Source organism: Sus scrofa, chromosome 1 (assembly GCF_000003025.6).
Source record: "Sus scrofa isolate TJ Tabasco breed Duroc chromosome 1, Sscrofa11.1, whole genome shotgun sequence".
In the NCBI taxonomy this organism is placed as follows: Eukaryota; Metazoa; Chordata; class Mammalia; order Artiodactyla; family Suidae; genus Sus; species Sus scrofa.
Window position 1 is genome coordinate 123,613,985 of NC_010443.5, and position 16,660 is coordinate 123,630,644.

Genomic DNA, 16,660 nt, shown 5'->3' on the forward strand with positions numbered 1-16,660 from the left:
GGTGTGAGGTGGATAATTGTGTTTTGTTCAGAAATGAAATTTATGCATTATAACAGTTCCCTCTACCCCACTATTCCTGGGTTTTAAAACAGAATGTTCTGCTGTTGAAAGCTTTGAATCAGTGTGAATTTGGCATTTCATTGGTCATCTAGTGGTAAGAATTCACCATTACTTCATTTTGAAAAGAGTCACAGTATTTGTTCCTCTTTGAGTTATGCGGATTTATGTATATGTGCCATATACTTGTATGAGAGCAAAATTAAACTAATTTCTTGTTCTTAAGTGACTTTAGTGATTGGGAAAAGGTCTTTAATTGACATCCCTGGAGACCGAAATCTTTTGTTTGTCCACAGGCTTTTAGAAAGAAGCTGACTCTTCAGGAGGGCCAATAATTTGAGCCATTTGGGATAGCAGCTATAGAATTTGAAGTTGTTATTTTAGTGATACAGATGTACTGATGTATCAAGTGTCATTTAACATTCAATGTCTGTTATAGGATCCTGATGGAGAAAATGCTCGTAGGGCATTGCAGCGAACAGGAGGATCGTTTCCAGGAGGACATGTACCTGATATGGGATCAGGGTTGATGAATTTACCACCTTCCATTCTCAATAATCCAAACATTCCTCCTGAGGTTATCACTAATTTGCAGGCTGGTAGACTTGGTTCCACAATTTTTGTTGCTAATGTAAGTTTAAGCTTTATGCTAAAAATTTGCCATTCAGATATCTAGTTTTAATCATGAGATTATTTAAAGATGAATGGGTTTTAAGTTTATAGAACATTTTGCTGATTGTTATCTAAAGTAAGTGAAGCAGTAACTATTATAAACGCAAACCCAATTTAAGTCCATAAATATAAGGTTGGAGTGTAAATACAAATATTTAGGATATTTTAAAAGGAGAACTGTGGAATTTATACTTAAGCAGTTCTTGAAATTATTTACTTTTCTTGTTATGTGACTATTGTTCATATTGGTAAATGGATTTCTTTCTTTAGCTTTGATATTTGTGATGGTTTGTCATTTGTTTTAAGCTTTTGAAAGTCAGTTATAGCAACAGTACTTTCTAAAATCTGAATTTCCCAGTAGAAATAGTTGTGGAAGTTTCAAATGTATAAAATAGGATTAAGCAGTTCTGAGTCTGTTTTGGGCATTAGAAAAAAATTAAGGGTAAGGAACAAAGTGAATGTAGCTTAATTGATCTTTAACAACTTAAGATGTTTTTATTTGAATATTATTGATGTACTGTTTAATAAGAATTGTAGTGCTTTGTATTTTTGAGAGTTTAGAAAAGATTGGTGTTATTAATGGGGAGAAGGGTTAATATGTAACTTTATATCATTTTATATCAAGCTTGACTTCAAAGTTGGTTGGAAGAAGCTAAAGGAAGTGTTCAGCATAGCTGGAACTGTAAAGCGGGCAGATATTAAAGAAGACAAAGATGGCAAGAGCAGAGGAATGGGCACAGTCACTTTTGAACAAGCAATTGAAGCAGTTCAAGCAATTTGTATCCTGATTTACATTTTTAGCATTATTTAATAAAGTCGAAGAAGTTTGATACTATTTTGTGGGGGAATTTAAGGCTGCGTAGCTTAGAAATGTGTGTTAGAATTTGGTCTCCAGGAGTTCCTTTTGTGGCTCGGTGGTTAACAAATCCAACTAGGAACCACGAGGTTGTGGGTTCGATCCCTGGCCTCACTCTGGGTTGGAGATCTGGCGTTGCTGTGAGCTGTGGTGTAGGTTGCAGACGTGGCTCAGATCCCGCGTTGCTGTGGCTCTGGCGTAGGCTGGCAACTACAGCTGCGGTTAGACCCCTAGCCTGGGTAACTCCATATGCCATGGGTGCGGCCCTAGAAAAGACAAAAATAAATAAGTAAATAAATAAATAAAAGTAATAATTTGGTCTCCAGCCCTAAAACCTTTGCTCTCTCCAAGTACCAAAGTCACTCTTAAAATGTGAACTAACCATAGTGTACAGGACTGGTATGAACTTTTTCTGATTTCACTTTCTGCTACTACTAATTGTATGTATACATGCCTTGTTACTTTTATTTTTTCAATGAGTGAATTAAAAGATATTTTATAAAATAAAACTATATAAAACAAGGAATTAAAATTTTTTCTTTGAACATGTGGACTAATACAAATAAGTAAAATATTCAAAGATGTTGATTAAAATATTAGACATATCTGCCACCAAATAAGATTATTAAAATGTGTGTTCAAATATAATTTTATAGTCATCTGAACTGGCATTCCTTGACTAAACCAACAGCTATGTTCAATGGGCAGTTTTTGTTTGATAGACCTATGCATGTGAAAATGGTGCGTTCTCTATATTATCTCTTCAACTCTCCAACCTCTTTAAATATTTTTATCTGCTCTCTTCTGCTTTATAATTCTTTTTTAGTTATACATTAACCATGTAATAAACTTTTTTACAATTAGGATGACAAATCTGTCCCTCATGAAGACTACCGTTCACATGATAGTAAAACACCACAATTACCACGTAAGTAAAAGTGATTATTAGAAATAATACAGACCATTTTTTTCACTTTATATGCTAAGCAAACTCTTTATTTCAAGTTTTCAACAGTTTAGTATGAAGAGTTATGAGGATGGTTTTGCGTAATTGATTAGGAAGAATGAGAAGATAAATATGTGACACTTTTTTTTTTGTAGTTTTTCCTGATTATAAAAACAGTATTTACTAAAAAATTTGGTAAGCTCATATATGAGGAGGGGGAAAGTCCTTATAATTTTACCACTTGTAAGTAACCTCCATTGTAGCATTTTTGTACATTTTCTTCTAGTCTTTCCTTCTGTGTTTATTTTTTATGTAGATGAGAACTACTATATAAATAATTTTGTGCTTTTAAACATTAGATTATAAAAATTATTTTACATCTAGAATTCTTTCCAAATTTTTTATTGGCTATGTAATAATTATCATAGATGCTCCATTACTGTTTCACTGTTTTGTATATGTAGATGTTTTAACTTTTTTTCCTTTAATCACAAATAGAGTTTTTCTCCCCCCCCCCTTTTTTTTAATATATAAATCTTTGGTACATTTTTGGTTATTTCTTTAAGATAGATATCCTGAACTAGATATATAGGTTCTCAGGTATGCTCATTGATCAGCATTATCAAATTGTTCTCCAAAGAATTATAAAACAGCAGCGTAAAATACTTAGCATCTGTGTCTCAGTGCCTCACCTCAAAATGAGGATGCTAATAGTACCTACTTCATGGGGTTGGCATGAGTATTGCATGAGTTAATATATATTATGCTTAAAGCAGTTAGAACAGTGCTGGCACAAAGTAAGCATGTAGCATGTAAGCTAGTATTTACTAGTTTTTGTTCTTACTATTTTACTGTATTTTCTCTGGTTATTATTAAAGTTTGTATTGTAAAATATTTTAAATATACAGACAAATACAGAATTACTCATCTAGCTATCATAGACCATATTTGTTTTAGGTGGTTTTTCTTTTAAAATAAAATTTGGGGCATTTTCCGTGGTAGCTTAGCAAGTTGAGAACCCAACATAGTGTCTGTGAGGTTGTGGCCTCACTCATTGGGTTAAGGATCCATACTGATGCAAGCTGTGGTGTAGGTTGCAGATGTGGCTCGAATCCCATGTTGGTGTGACTGGCATAGGCCTGCAGCTACAGCTCTGATTCAGCCTGGGAGGTGTAGCTCTAAAAATAAATTAATTAAAAAAAAAAAGTACAAAATTGCAGATAAAGTTATGATTCTCCTCCCCTACCTCATCCCCCCAGATACTTTACCTAGAGGAAACAGTTTATGAGTACAGTGTTTATCATCTAGATTTTAATAATTTGATTACACATTTACATATCTGTAAATATTATATGAATTTTTTTGCTGGATTTAAAATTTGGTGTGTTATCTATTATTTATTCTGCAACATGCTGTTTTTGGTTTAACATTGTTTTGTGATTCATTTATGTTGATATGGCTCCAGTTCCTTCATTTTAATGGCTAATACCACATTTTATATATTTTTATTTTTAGGTTATTCTGATTTTTTTTATTAGAAATAATAATAAGTTGGAGACTATTCTTTTTCTGTTAGAATAACCTGTTCTCTATATATTTGCTAGAAATTATTTGTAAAACTATTTGGCCTTGGTTTATTATTTGGGAGAAGATTTTTAACTACTTATGTTCATATTTCCTATTGCTTCTTGAATCAATTGTGGTAATTTCTATTTTTCTGAGAATTTTACCTTTTTTGGTCATTTTCAGATTTATTGGCATAAAATAGTCTCTTTAAATTTCTACCACATCTGTAGTATTCTTTTTAAAAATTCTAATGGTTTTTTACTTTCCCTTTTTTTCCTAGTTTTTCTTAGAGGTTTGTCAGTTTTGTTAGTGTTTTCAAAGAAGTGAATTTTATTTATTTATTTATTTATTTTTGTTGTTGTTGCTATTTCTTGGGCCGCTCCCGCGGCATATGGAGGTTCCCAGGCTAGGGGTTGAATTGGAGCCGCAGCCGCCGGCCTACGCCAGAGCCACAGCAACGCGGGATCCGAGCCGCGTCTGCAACCCACACCTCAGCTCACGGCGCAAGGGCAGGGACCGAACCCGCAACCTCATGGTTCCTAATCGGATTCGTTAACCACTGCGCCATGATGGGAACTCCTGAATTTTATTTTTATATCTTAATTTCTGCTCTTAGTTTTATTATTTTCTTCCCTAAGTTTTTGTGGGTTTAGCCCCTTATTTGTGTCCTAACTCCTTAAGTTGAATGTTTACTTCACTAATGTGCAGCATTTTTTTTTTTAATACAGGTAGTTAGGACTATAAATTTGGCCACTGTATACTTTTTGCTATTGAGTATTTTTATTGTGATTTAATTTCTATTAAATTACCATTATGATTTCTCTTTTTTTTTTTTCCTTGTCTTTTCTAGGGCTGCACCCACGGCATATGGAGGTTCCCAGGCTAGGGTCTAATCGGAGCTGTAGCCACTAGCCTATGCCAGGGCCATAGCAGCATGGGAATGGAGTCGCGTCTGCAACCTACACCACAGCTCATGGTAAAGCTGGATACTTAACCCACTGAGCGAGGCCAGGGATCAAACCTGCAACCTCATGGTTCCTAGTCGGATTCATTAACCACTTCACTGTGAGGGGAACTCCTGATTTCTTCTTGAGTCTTTTTTTTTTGAATTTCCAAATGTATGGGTTTTTTCCTTATTAATTTCTAACTTAATAGTGTGGTCAAAGTTCCTGCCATGGTTTAGTGGATTAATGATCCAACTTGTTTCTATGGCATTGCCAGTTTGATATCTGGCCCTGGCACAGTGGGTTAAGGATCCAACATTGCAATAGCTGTGGCTAGGATTCAGTACCTGGCCCGGGAACGTCATATACCTAAAAAAGGAAAACAATAACAATAACAACAGCAACAACAACAAAAACCAGTGTGGTCATAGAAAATGGTCTCTATGGTTGTGATTCTTTGGATTTAATTTGAACTTTGCATTGTGGCCTAATGTATGGTACATTTTAATAAATATTACAAGTGTGCATAGTGAGTACACTGTTCTATATATGTCCACTAAACAAAATTTGTTAATCACTTAAATTATCTTAGATCTCTGCTAATAATTTTGTCTACTTGTGCTGTCAATTACTGAGAGATATATGGTAAAATCCAATGCTATAGTGATGAATTTGTCTCTCTTCTTTTCCTTTAACAATTTTGAAGCTAATTTTGTAGGTACATAGAAGCTTAGAATTGATATTTGTCTAATGAATCAAGATTTTATTATTGTAGAGTGATTTCATCTTCAGTAACCACCTTGAAGTTTTTTGTCTAATAGTAATGTAGCTACAACAGCTTTGTTTTCTTTATTCACATTGATTGATGTATTTGGATTAAATCCCATTTTCTTATTTTTCTGCCTTTTAGAAATTTTTATTCTAAAGTAGAGTGACCATTGAGTGCTCTAATCCTAATCACTTTCCTCCTGAATAATCCTACTGAATTATTGCTCTTATTGCTCAGTGCTTTAGTTCTGCATTGCTTTTTTTCAGTCCCCAAAGTTAGACATTATTATTTCTTACCATTTATCTTCTAATTTCTCTGCTTTCGCAGACCTTGGCACTATTTTTTTTCCCTTGATGCATATATTTTAAAAGCTCTTTCAATGAAAGGATCTGTTTTCAGTAAATTTTCTCAATTTTGGTTTGTCTATAAATATTTCCAAAGGTAGCTTCACTGGTTATATAATTTAAGGTAGTTATTTTCTCTTAACACATTGAAAATATTCTACAGTCTTCTGGCTTCCATCATTGCTATTGAATCAGCTACCATTTGAATTGTCCTTTCTTTATAGGTAAGCTGTGCTCTTTATGTAGCTGATTTTAAGATTTTTGTCTTTGGCATGCAGTTTACTACAGTGTGGGTATGGATTACTATTTATTGGGCTTTCACAATCTGATAAATCATTTATTTTAAATAAATTCTGGAAAATTCTCAGCGTATGTGTCTTTGAATATTGTCTGTTCTCCCTTTGTATGCCAGCTGTTTCTTGCCTCCACCAAGTTTATCTTATCACTCAGTGTGTCACCTTTTATGATTCTGGCTTTATAAAGGAGAGGCTTCTGATTTACTTTGCCACTATTAGTGCTCTTCAATTTATTTAGAATAAAAATCCTTTATTCATACTTCTTTTACATCTATTCTTTTTGAGATTTATGTTTTTATATACTCTTATCTATTGAGACATAATGTAAACTCATAGATTTTGACAGAATCAGTTTGTTGTTTTAGTTAAGTTAATCGTTACTAAACTCCCTATTTTTCCCTTTCTCCCTTTCCCCATGCCTTCCTTTGCTCAGATTATTATAACCTGGCAAATTGGAGCCTCCTCATTTCCTATGCCTATGATATTCTTACTTTCTGATAAAAACAGGATTTCCCAGATCTGTGAAGATTTTTCTTGATCCAAGACATGATATTGGCCTACTTTCAAGGAGTCCTGGTTCCTTGTATTGAAAAATGATGTCAGATGAAAGTATGAGTGTTAGGTGTAAACATAAACATTGTCGGTAATCACGTGCGCTGTTGGTTTCAGTTGAACCATTTTTAGGGACAGAGCTGAAAAAAGATACTTCTTTTACCAGTTCACACTGATCTTTCCAATTTGATACAGCATACTTCTGTACTCTATCTTAAAAAAAATACATATATATATAGAGAGAGTTTGATTTCCTCAGTCCTTACCACTTATTAATTGCTACATTGACTAGCAAGAACGTTAAAATAAAACTCAGATTCAGTAGAATAAAACAGTTCCCATTGTCTTTAGGGTCATCAAATTATCTGCTTATAGTTTATTTTAAATAAATATAATTAATTTTAAGAGAAGAAGTAAAAATAATACTGAACTGGTACTCTTATTTATAAATTTGCAAAATTTTGGAACTACTTCTTTGGAACTACTTCTTTAAAAAATACAGCTTTAAAAAATTTAGTGCCACTTAGTTGATCATATATGGGTTGGTAATACTATTCTTATGTGTGTTTTAGGTGGTCTTGGAGGTATTGGAATGGGACTTGGTCCAGGTGGACAGCCTATTAGTGCCAGCCAGTTGAACATAGGTGGTGTAATGGGAAACCTAGGCCCAAGTGGTAAGAATATTCTTATTTCATTATTTTTTTTTAAATGATACATTTGCTAGATTATAAAGCTTATATTTACTGGATTATAATAATGTTTAAAGGACTCTGTTTTACTGTTGAATATTTAAAGTGTCACTTTATTCTGAAATAGGAATAAAACCTTGAGAGCAGAGAACATTTATGAAAGAGATTGAGCAAAGGCGAGGAGGGTTCCTCTGAGGCCAGCCAGCTAGACTTTTAGCACTTTGGATTTTGAAATGTCTTTAAAGTAGAAGGAGAATATTCAGCATAGTACAAGCCTTGTGCATTATAGAATGGCTGAAATGCTACCATATCATAAGCAATTTAAATTTTAATATCTAGTTAGGAAGGTAACTTTTTGGATAGCTATTTGGCTCTTCACCCAGACTAACCTACAGTTTATCTCTGAAGATTAATTTTTAAACTTTTTGGTTTCAGAACCCTTTTTTTATACTCTTAAAATTTGTTGAGGACCCTAACTTCTGTTTATGTGGTTATTTGTCAGTATTAGAAATTAAAACTTAGAATTTTTAAAAATTACGTATTTATTTAAAATAATAAACACATTGTGCGTTAACATAAATATAATTTTAAGAAAATAAATTGCAATTTCCAACACAAAAAGTTAGTGAGAAGAGTGGTATTGATTAACCTTTTTTGTACATTTCTAATGTTTGGCTTAATGCAAGACAGTCATGTGTTCATATCTACTTCTGCATTCAGTTTGTTACAGTATCATATATCATGTGGTTCCTGGAAAATTTCACCTTATACTCATGAGAAAATGGTAATAAAATAGTCACTATCTTAGTATTATTTGAATAATGAAATAGATTTGATGAACTGAACCCTCAAAAGTCCCCAGACCATATTTTGAGAATTGCTGTTTTAACTGAAGGACCAGTAAATGCTGTTTGTTTCTATTTTTGTTAAGCTACTAAATCTACACTTTATATCGTGAGAGTAGTTATAATTATCATTTTGATCTAAACACATGGAAATTTCCTCCCTTATTCTTAGGTCCTCTACCTTCCTAAACACAATATTTTTATTCTTTATTTTTTACTGCTCCCTTAGCTCCCACGTTTAAAGAACTTCTTACTTTCTGACCTAATCTCTAAATGTATATAATGGTATTTGTGTGTCTGAGCTGGGGAAAAAAAATAAGATTAACCTAGTACTAGGTATTCTGTACCTGAATGTGAGTGTGACCAGTGAATTTTGTTTTCTTGGCTAATGAATATTTAAAGAGGCCTTTTGGAAGACTCATTATTAAATAGCTGCCATGGCATAACACTTTAAACCATCCCACCTGTGCCCTGCTGCTTCTCTAGTATTCTGGCAACCAGTGGTATTTATTTTGCTATTGCATTATGTTATTATTTAGTCATTAAAATAAGACTTACTGAAAGTACATACTATGTATTTTATTTAAGGTATGGGAGTGGATGGTCCAGGTTTTGGAGGAATGAATAGGATTGGAGGAGGTATGTATATACACCTTTTTTTAAATATACCTATCACTAGTTTAGTAAATTAGAAACTATACTGTTGAGAATTTCAAGGAAAACAGAAGTCATGGTTTATTGTTGGCTCATGTCCTAATTAAGGCTGCTAGCAGAAATTGAGCCTGGTACATACTTAAGGGATATGGAAGGTGTTATGTTAAGAAGCAGCTGTACAAGGTAGGGTGGATGAAGAGCTTACTAGTGAGATTTAATATTTATAAAATGTACCTTTCAGCTATACAACTGATAGTTGATTCTCGAAATTAATTTTTATTCCATAGGAATTGGGTTTGGTGGTCTGGAAGCAATGAATAGCATGGGAGGATTTGGAGGAGTGGGCCGAATGGGAGGTAGGTAAATGTATGTAGTGGGATGTGTATGTTATATTTTGTTTTCCCCATTATTAAAAATTTCCTCCCTTTACTTGGAATGGGTACTATAGATGTTTTCAGGAGACATGGGCACTAGGGCATAGGGACAGACATGGTGGGATTGGGATATATGTGGCAAATGAGGTAGGCTGGATAAATCATGGACTTTTTATATTTGTGACTTTTGCTGTCTTTATAGTTTAATTTCAATAAGTACCTAAATGGATTACTGTGTACTTATAATACTTGAAAAGAGGTTAATTTGTTGCATAATCTTTTCAGAGCTATATCGTGGTGCGATGACCAGTAGCATGGAGAGAGATTTTGGACGTGGTGATATTGGAATAAATCGAGGCTTTGGAGATTCCTTTGGTAGAATTGGTAGGGCTAGCTGTTTGCTTCTCCTTTTCTTTTTGCAGGTTATATTTTTCCAAATTTGGTTCTCTCTTTCCTTATGTGAAAAATTGGAAGGTTATGTTTCATGTAATTTATTACTTGAAAAAAAATACCTTAGAGGTTTTAATATACTAACTCTTTTTCAGTATATCATGTATTTGAATGCTATTTCTAGAAGACTCTATACTTTTTAGTTATTATACATCTTCTAAGAGCATAGTACCTTAGGGATTTTAAAGTATGATTATTTAAATTAATTAGTATATTATCTTTCCATCCTTGTTTAGGCAGTGCAATGATTGGAGGGTTTGCAGGAAGAATAGGAGCTTCTAACATGGGTCCAGTAGGATCTGGAATAAGTAGGTTTAAATTTTACTAGAATTTTACAGTAATATTTGAGTGCTTGCACTAAACTTTGCAAGAGTAGTTGTTGTAGCATAGTAATACTTTGTTCTTATATGTTAATATATGTTGTCATTATTTAGAGAAACTGATAGTTATTGAGCTTTTCTGTTTTATTGCTGTTCGAAATTTCTAAACTAACTTCGAATTTTCTTTAACATTTCTAAACACCAGAATATATGTTAAATGTCACTCAGTTTAAGAGTTTTTTTTTTCCCCCCCAACAAAAGAAGCTGGGGATTTCTCTGACCATATGTTAGGAACAACTTTAATAACCTTGGCCCCAACTATGTTTCCTTGCTTATTTTCTATAACTGCTCTTGGTGACTAGCTTATTTCATCTGTGAATATCTTGTGTCTTTTGATAGACAAGTGAATTGCCTCAAATCCAACACTTCTGTAGACCGCATAAGGTTGAGGGCAAGGTTGAAAGAGATGCTTATTTCCTCTTCTCTTAAACCTTTCCTGTGGTAGAAAGGGTACTGTTTTACAACACTTGGGAATGTCAAGTTTCTTCCATCTGTTTCCACTACCACATTTTAGGCCTTATATTAAATAAACCTTAATACCTGGCTTAGTTTTTGTTCTCTCTTGCTTACTGAACCATGTCTGTGAGCTTTCCATACTTTATTGACTTCCTTTAATTGATTGAAATCTCGCAAATAAGAAACACAGTCTAGGAGTTCCCGTTGTGGCGCAGTGGTTAACGAATCCGACTAGGAACAATGAGGTTGCGGGTTCGATCCCTGCCCTTGCTCAGTGGGTTAACGATCCAGCGTTGCCATGAGCTGTGGTGTAGGTCACAGACACAGCTCAGATGCCGCGTTGCTTTGGCTGTGGCGTAGGCCGGCAGCTACAGCTCCAATTCGACCTCTAGCCTAGGAACCTCCATATGCCGCGGGAGCGGCCCAAGAAATAGCAAAAAGACAAAAAAAAAAAAAAAAAAAAAAAGCACAGTCTGCTTGAATGTTGTCAGAGTGAATTAAAAAAAAATCTTAACAGCTGAAGATACTAACTACCATTGTACCTTGCTTTTCATTTTATTCCTTTTTTTCATCGTCTTTTCAGCCTTGGCCATTTTCCTGTTAATTGTAACTTCGCTACCTTCCTTTTTCACCTCAGTGTTTATACTTCTGTTTCCCTGACTTTATATTTGTTATTCACAGAAAGGCACTTTGAGGGTGATATTAATCTTTAGAATGGGAATATTAAGGACAAGAGAAAAGAATACATCTGAGAAAGAGTAGGGCTGGAATAAAGAAGATGCACCGAACAAGAATCATGTTTGGTACGAACTGCAAACTAGATTCTCAGGCTCTGGCTCAAGGGATGTGATTCCATTTTTTGTTATTTCCACAAGTTCCCTATAATAGAGAGACTAAGAGTTAGGTTTTTCTGTGTTTATTGAAAATTGAATTGATAAGGAAGGAGAAATTGTATGTGAAATAGAAGATAGTGAGGTGAAGGTTAAGCTAGGAAAAGAATATTATGTAGGAGAGTATGATGAGAGCAGCAGTTGATGTGTTGGAGTTTTAATTATTTGAATTTACCCCATATATCTTGTTCTAACAATTACTAAGCTTTATATTATTAAAAAGTAAAAATGAGGATAAAAACTACTATAACATTAATGGATAAAGTTAATTGGTAGAAAATTTACATAACTTACATGGTATATTTATGATTAGAATATAATTTTATAGAAATCTCTATATATAGTGTAGTTATGTAGTGGCTAGAATTAACAGAGTCAGTTAGACATTAATGTTCAGCTGAGTATATACCAAATTAAAATATGTTTTTTGGAAGATTATTATATTGTGTTTATGGAAATAATTTTATGTTTTTATATTGTCTAATTTCATAAATGAATTTTTTCTCCCTTTCTTTCTCAAAAATGATTTTCTCCTTCCTCTTTCTCTCCTTCCTCTGCCTTCTCCTTTTCCTTCTGTTTTTAAAATAAACCCACCGAATTCCCAAATCCTCCCTTCCCTTTTTGAAAATCCAGGTGGTGGAATGGGTGGCATGAACAGTGTGACTGGAGGAATGGGGATGGGACTGGATCGGATGAGTTCCAGCTTTGATAGAATGGGACCAGGTATAGGAGCTATACTGGAAAGGAGCATCGATATGGATCGAGGATTTTTATCGGGTCCAATGGGAAGCGGAATGAGAGAAAGAATAGGCTCCAAAGGCAACCAGATATTTGTCAGAAATGTAAGCAACTAAATGTAAAGGATACTTAAAATTATTTTTTTCCTTCTGTATCTGTTACTAATACCTTTTTTCATTCTAGCTGCCTTTTGACTTGACTTGGCAGAAACTAAAAGAAAAATTCAGTCAGTGTGGTAAGTATACCAATGACTGTAGATATGTTGATTTTGATTATGAATCAAAAATTGATTTTTAGCTTTTAAACCCTGTTTAGACCTTAACCTGTCCAGATGCTTACTCCTGGGTAGTAAGACAGGTTTAATTCCACTTCAAATAAATGAATTATTTTGCTATCCTCTGATGTACAGCTTTGTAAATTACTGCTAAATAGGAAAATCTAGAGTTGAGTCTTGTCATTGTGTCATGTGGATGAAGAAAGAGCTTATGTGTCTGATCTCTAAATGGTTAATATATCATCATGGCTTACATTTAAAGTTTTTTTTTTTTCCCTGTGGATATATTTATTTCTTTATCATGCAGTGCAGTGCATTGTCAGCATGACTCAGTGAAATGCTATATCTAACCAATAAGGTCCTAATAGATGAGGCCTATTCTGCACACTCTTTTACCTGTACAACACAGTAAACTTAGCTGACAGCATTGAACCCAGTGTCTGGTATGCCTTAGATAGGTATATTTTGATGGCCCTTCTGTTTCTTTTATACGTTGTTCTTGGCAATAACAGCACCAGCTATACAACCTTAATATGTTCATTAGATTTATAGACAATTAGATGGTTTATTACTTTATTTTTATTTTTTATTTCTTTTTTTGTCTTTTGTCCTTTTTAGGGCTGCACTCACAGCATATGGAGGTTCCCAGGCCAGGGGTCTAATTGGAACTGTAGCTGCTAGCCTACGCCACAGCCACCGCAATGCCAGATCCTTAACCCACTGAGCGAGGCCAGGGATCGAACCAGCAACCTCCTGGTTCCTAGTTGGATTCGTTTCCGCTGCACCACGACAGGAACTCTGTTTTATTACTTTTAAAAGAAAGCCTTTTTAAAATGATGATGAGAGAATTAGTGTGAATAGAACAAAGTAACAAGATTTCCTGCTCATATTTTTCTGATGTTGTATGGTAAGTCAGATTCTATAGTGATGATAGTAAGCTATATAGGTTGGATAAAATGAAGAAAAATGACTAAAGTGGTACATTCATCCTTTGAGAGTTAATGGAAAGTTAAGAATATTTGGAATATATCTTTGATTTTTGAAGGTCATGAAGGATTAGTGTTCTCCTGCAGAAGCAGCCTTTATAGCCACTATCACATGATAGTGATCACTTGTGATCAGAGTGATTCCTCTAGATATTCTTACCTGCTGTGTTCTAAGAGTACTTTGTACCTAACTTTATTGTAATGATCTGTTTCCATGTTTTCTTCCCTCCCAGATGGAGGTTCTTGAGGGCAAGAACTGTCGTCTTTTTATTCTAGCACCTTTTGTTGCCTTGGTACATAGATTAGGAGTTTATTAAATGTTTATGAGGAAGTTAAAACATTTTGCAAAGATGTTTCATTCATTTGTTTGGGTATTTATACATTAATTAAATCTACACATACTATTTTTTTGGCAGTCTGCTTGTCATTAAGATTAGAAAGGGGGAGTAAGATATTACCCCTGTCCTCAAAGAACATACAGTATGAATCTGTCTGTGATGATGTTCTGTGGCTCCTTTTGGTCATCTTTTTATTTATATTTTATTCAAAGAAGAAAAACATAATTTTTGTCTTGATAAAAAAGTTGTTGGAGTTCTCTTGTGGTATAGCAGGTTAAGGATCTGGTGTTAAATCATTGCAGTGGCTCAGGTCCCTACTCTGGCTCAAGTTCATTCCCTGTCCTGGGAACTCCCACATGCCAAAGGTGCAGCCAGAAAAAAAAGTTGTTGAAAACAAGTCAGCTGGTAAATAGTCATCACTAAGAGAAAGCAGAATTTTCTCAAGTTATTTTCAGGTGCTGGGAGATGTCTTTGTAAGAGTCAGAACCAGAATGAGTAAGCAGAATCTGGCCATGAATCCCATAGACTACAGGGGAATGAACATATTAGGGCCTAGTGAAAGACATCAAATGAGGAGCAGTGGCAGCAAGTATAGATAATCCCTGCTATTGTAGTTTCAGTGAAAAAAAAAAACCCAAGTGAGATATTACTTTATTTTAAAAACTAGAAATGAAATAAGATAAAAAACAAAGTGGGTCAAACAAATGACATTAATGAAAATGTGACCAATGTTGAGTTGACTGTTCCTTATAATATGTAGGCAGATTTCCCTTTGAGCTCAGATTTGAGCAAGGCAAAGCAAATTTGAGGTCTTTTGGTGGTCTTCTATACTTGCTTCTGGCATCGTTTTGCCAGAAGGACATTAACAGCTTAAAAACAATTCTTTTAAAAGGAAAAAATGAGTACCAAATCTATATTTAAAAAATCTGTATAGCATTTTGGCCAATAAATAAAGTAGACAACTTTATTATTTTAGCTGTATTCATATGTCCCTTTTTGATCAGTCTATGAGAATAATGATTTTTTGTTTTTTGTTTTCCCAATTCTAATTGCAAAAGCTTCTGTTTTTGTATTTATATTATAGAAATGCCATACCAAGTAATTCCCTGTTTTTAACCTTGAACCAGTGGAAATTGATGGGAAGGAAAATAAGTTTAAGTGTCAATCTGTTGACAACTATGGAAGTTACTTGGCTTGTATGAACTGTACCATCTATTTTTTGCTACATCACTTTATTTATTTTCAAATTTTAAGAGTTTTTCTTCCTTAGAATGAGAAGTCTCTTTTTACCTGGTCCAGGCCATAGTGGCTTCCTTCACAGTAAACATCAGTATTTTGCTGTTTTTTTAACCCCTTGAACCCTCGGTGAGTAAGTATATTTTCTTGGTTCTTTCTTAGTAAGAGTTTAGTGATACTCCATGCTCACCCCTAGACCATAACTGCCAGTAAATGGCCCTTCAGCAAGTTTTTTGATTAATAAATGTCTGTAGTGGTTAACTGTCCTTGATGGGACCATGACAGAGGCTGAGAAAATGTTGTTTTATGGATTCTGTAACTCAGTACATTTCCTCAGCATTTAAAATTCAGGAAGAAATATCTTTAGGTATCCCCAAATATAACAAGATGAGAAATAAGTGAGTATAGTAAAATAGATCTCCTTTTGAACTGCTCTCTGTAATTCCTCAGTAATATGTATTCTTAAGAAGGCTGAGTATAAATAACTGACCCATTCTGAGCTGGACCCCACATTAAGTTCAGGTTGTGCAAATGAGGTTCTAGGCAGTCTTTCAAATTTCCATATTGTCTATACATTTTAACTGTACTCTGGCTTAGTATGATGCAGGGCTAACATTTTACAACCACAGGGCAATGAAAACCTATTCTTAATTATTCCTGCTATAAACCATAATAAATGTTACATTGCTCCTCAGATTTCTGTTGTTCAGTTTTCTATATCAGTATGTTTGTTAACTGTGAAATGGAGATTAGTAGTAGGTTTTATTTACTAAGGCGCATGCTGCTTCAAGCATGACCAGTGGACTTCATAATAACTTAACAGTGAAAATAAGGCAGTAACAGTAAAAACAATACATGAAGAATGTTCATGAATAGAAGCATTTTCTTTTGTTGATAAAGAAACACTAAAGCTTTGGGTTTTGTCTCATATAATAATAATAATTTCTTATAGAATGTCTTTTTTTCTCCCGTGGTTATGTTACAGCTTTACTTTGGAAGTAGATTTGTGAAAATGTTTATTTATATATTTACTTATGTTGTATTTATTTATTTATGCATGCTTTAATTTTGTCTGTTTTTTGAGTATAGTTTTAACGTTATTTCTCAACGTATAGCCCTCAAGGTTAGTTAATAGACTGGGTTAATTAGAGGGAATATTTTCTTTTATTGCAGTAGAAGTCATTTTTATAGCTAGTGTGTGTAAGAGCTATTATTATAGTACTTATTTCTCATTGTTTATTCTTGTCCTATACTGTTACTGAAATAGCAGCCCTATTTTGTTTTTCTTGGAATGACCCAAGATCATTAGATATTTAAGTCATTGAATTTATATCCTCAGAGCATGTAA

The 16,660-nt window shown here is 33.9% G+C and overlaps 1 protein-coding gene across 3 annotated transcripts in view; it reads left to right on the plus strand.

Moving 5' to 3' along the window:
- The window catches only part of MYEF2 (myelin expression factor 2), a 60,044-nt gene that overhangs the window by 31,149 nt on the left and 12,235 nt on the right, over window positions 1-16,660 (plus strand). For 2 of the 3 annotated variants that reach the window (XM_013985472.2, XM_005654449.3), the window contains exons 6-16: window positions 497-688; window positions 1,355-1,508; window positions 2,277-2,326; window positions 2,450-2,513; window positions 7,575-7,676; window positions 9,125-9,175; window positions 9,478-9,546; window positions 9,850-9,948; window positions 10,251-10,322; window positions 12,374-12,582; window positions 12,662-12,713. In XM_013985472.2, coding sequence (XP_013840926.1) covers window positions 497-688; window positions 1,355-1,508; window positions 2,277-2,326; window positions 2,450-2,513; window positions 7,575-7,676; window positions 9,125-9,175; window positions 9,478-9,546; window positions 9,850-9,948; window positions 10,251-10,322; window positions 12,374-12,582; window positions 12,662-12,713 — 1,114 coding nt within the window. The remainder of the gene's footprint in view (window positions 1-496; window positions 689-1,354; window positions 1,509-2,276; window positions 2,327-2,449; window positions 2,514-7,574; window positions 7,677-9,124; window positions 9,176-9,477; window positions 9,547-9,849; window positions 9,949-10,250; window positions 10,323-12,373; window positions 12,583-12,661; window positions 12,714-16,660) is intronic. The other variant, XM_005654450.3, reaches the window with a different exon arrangement.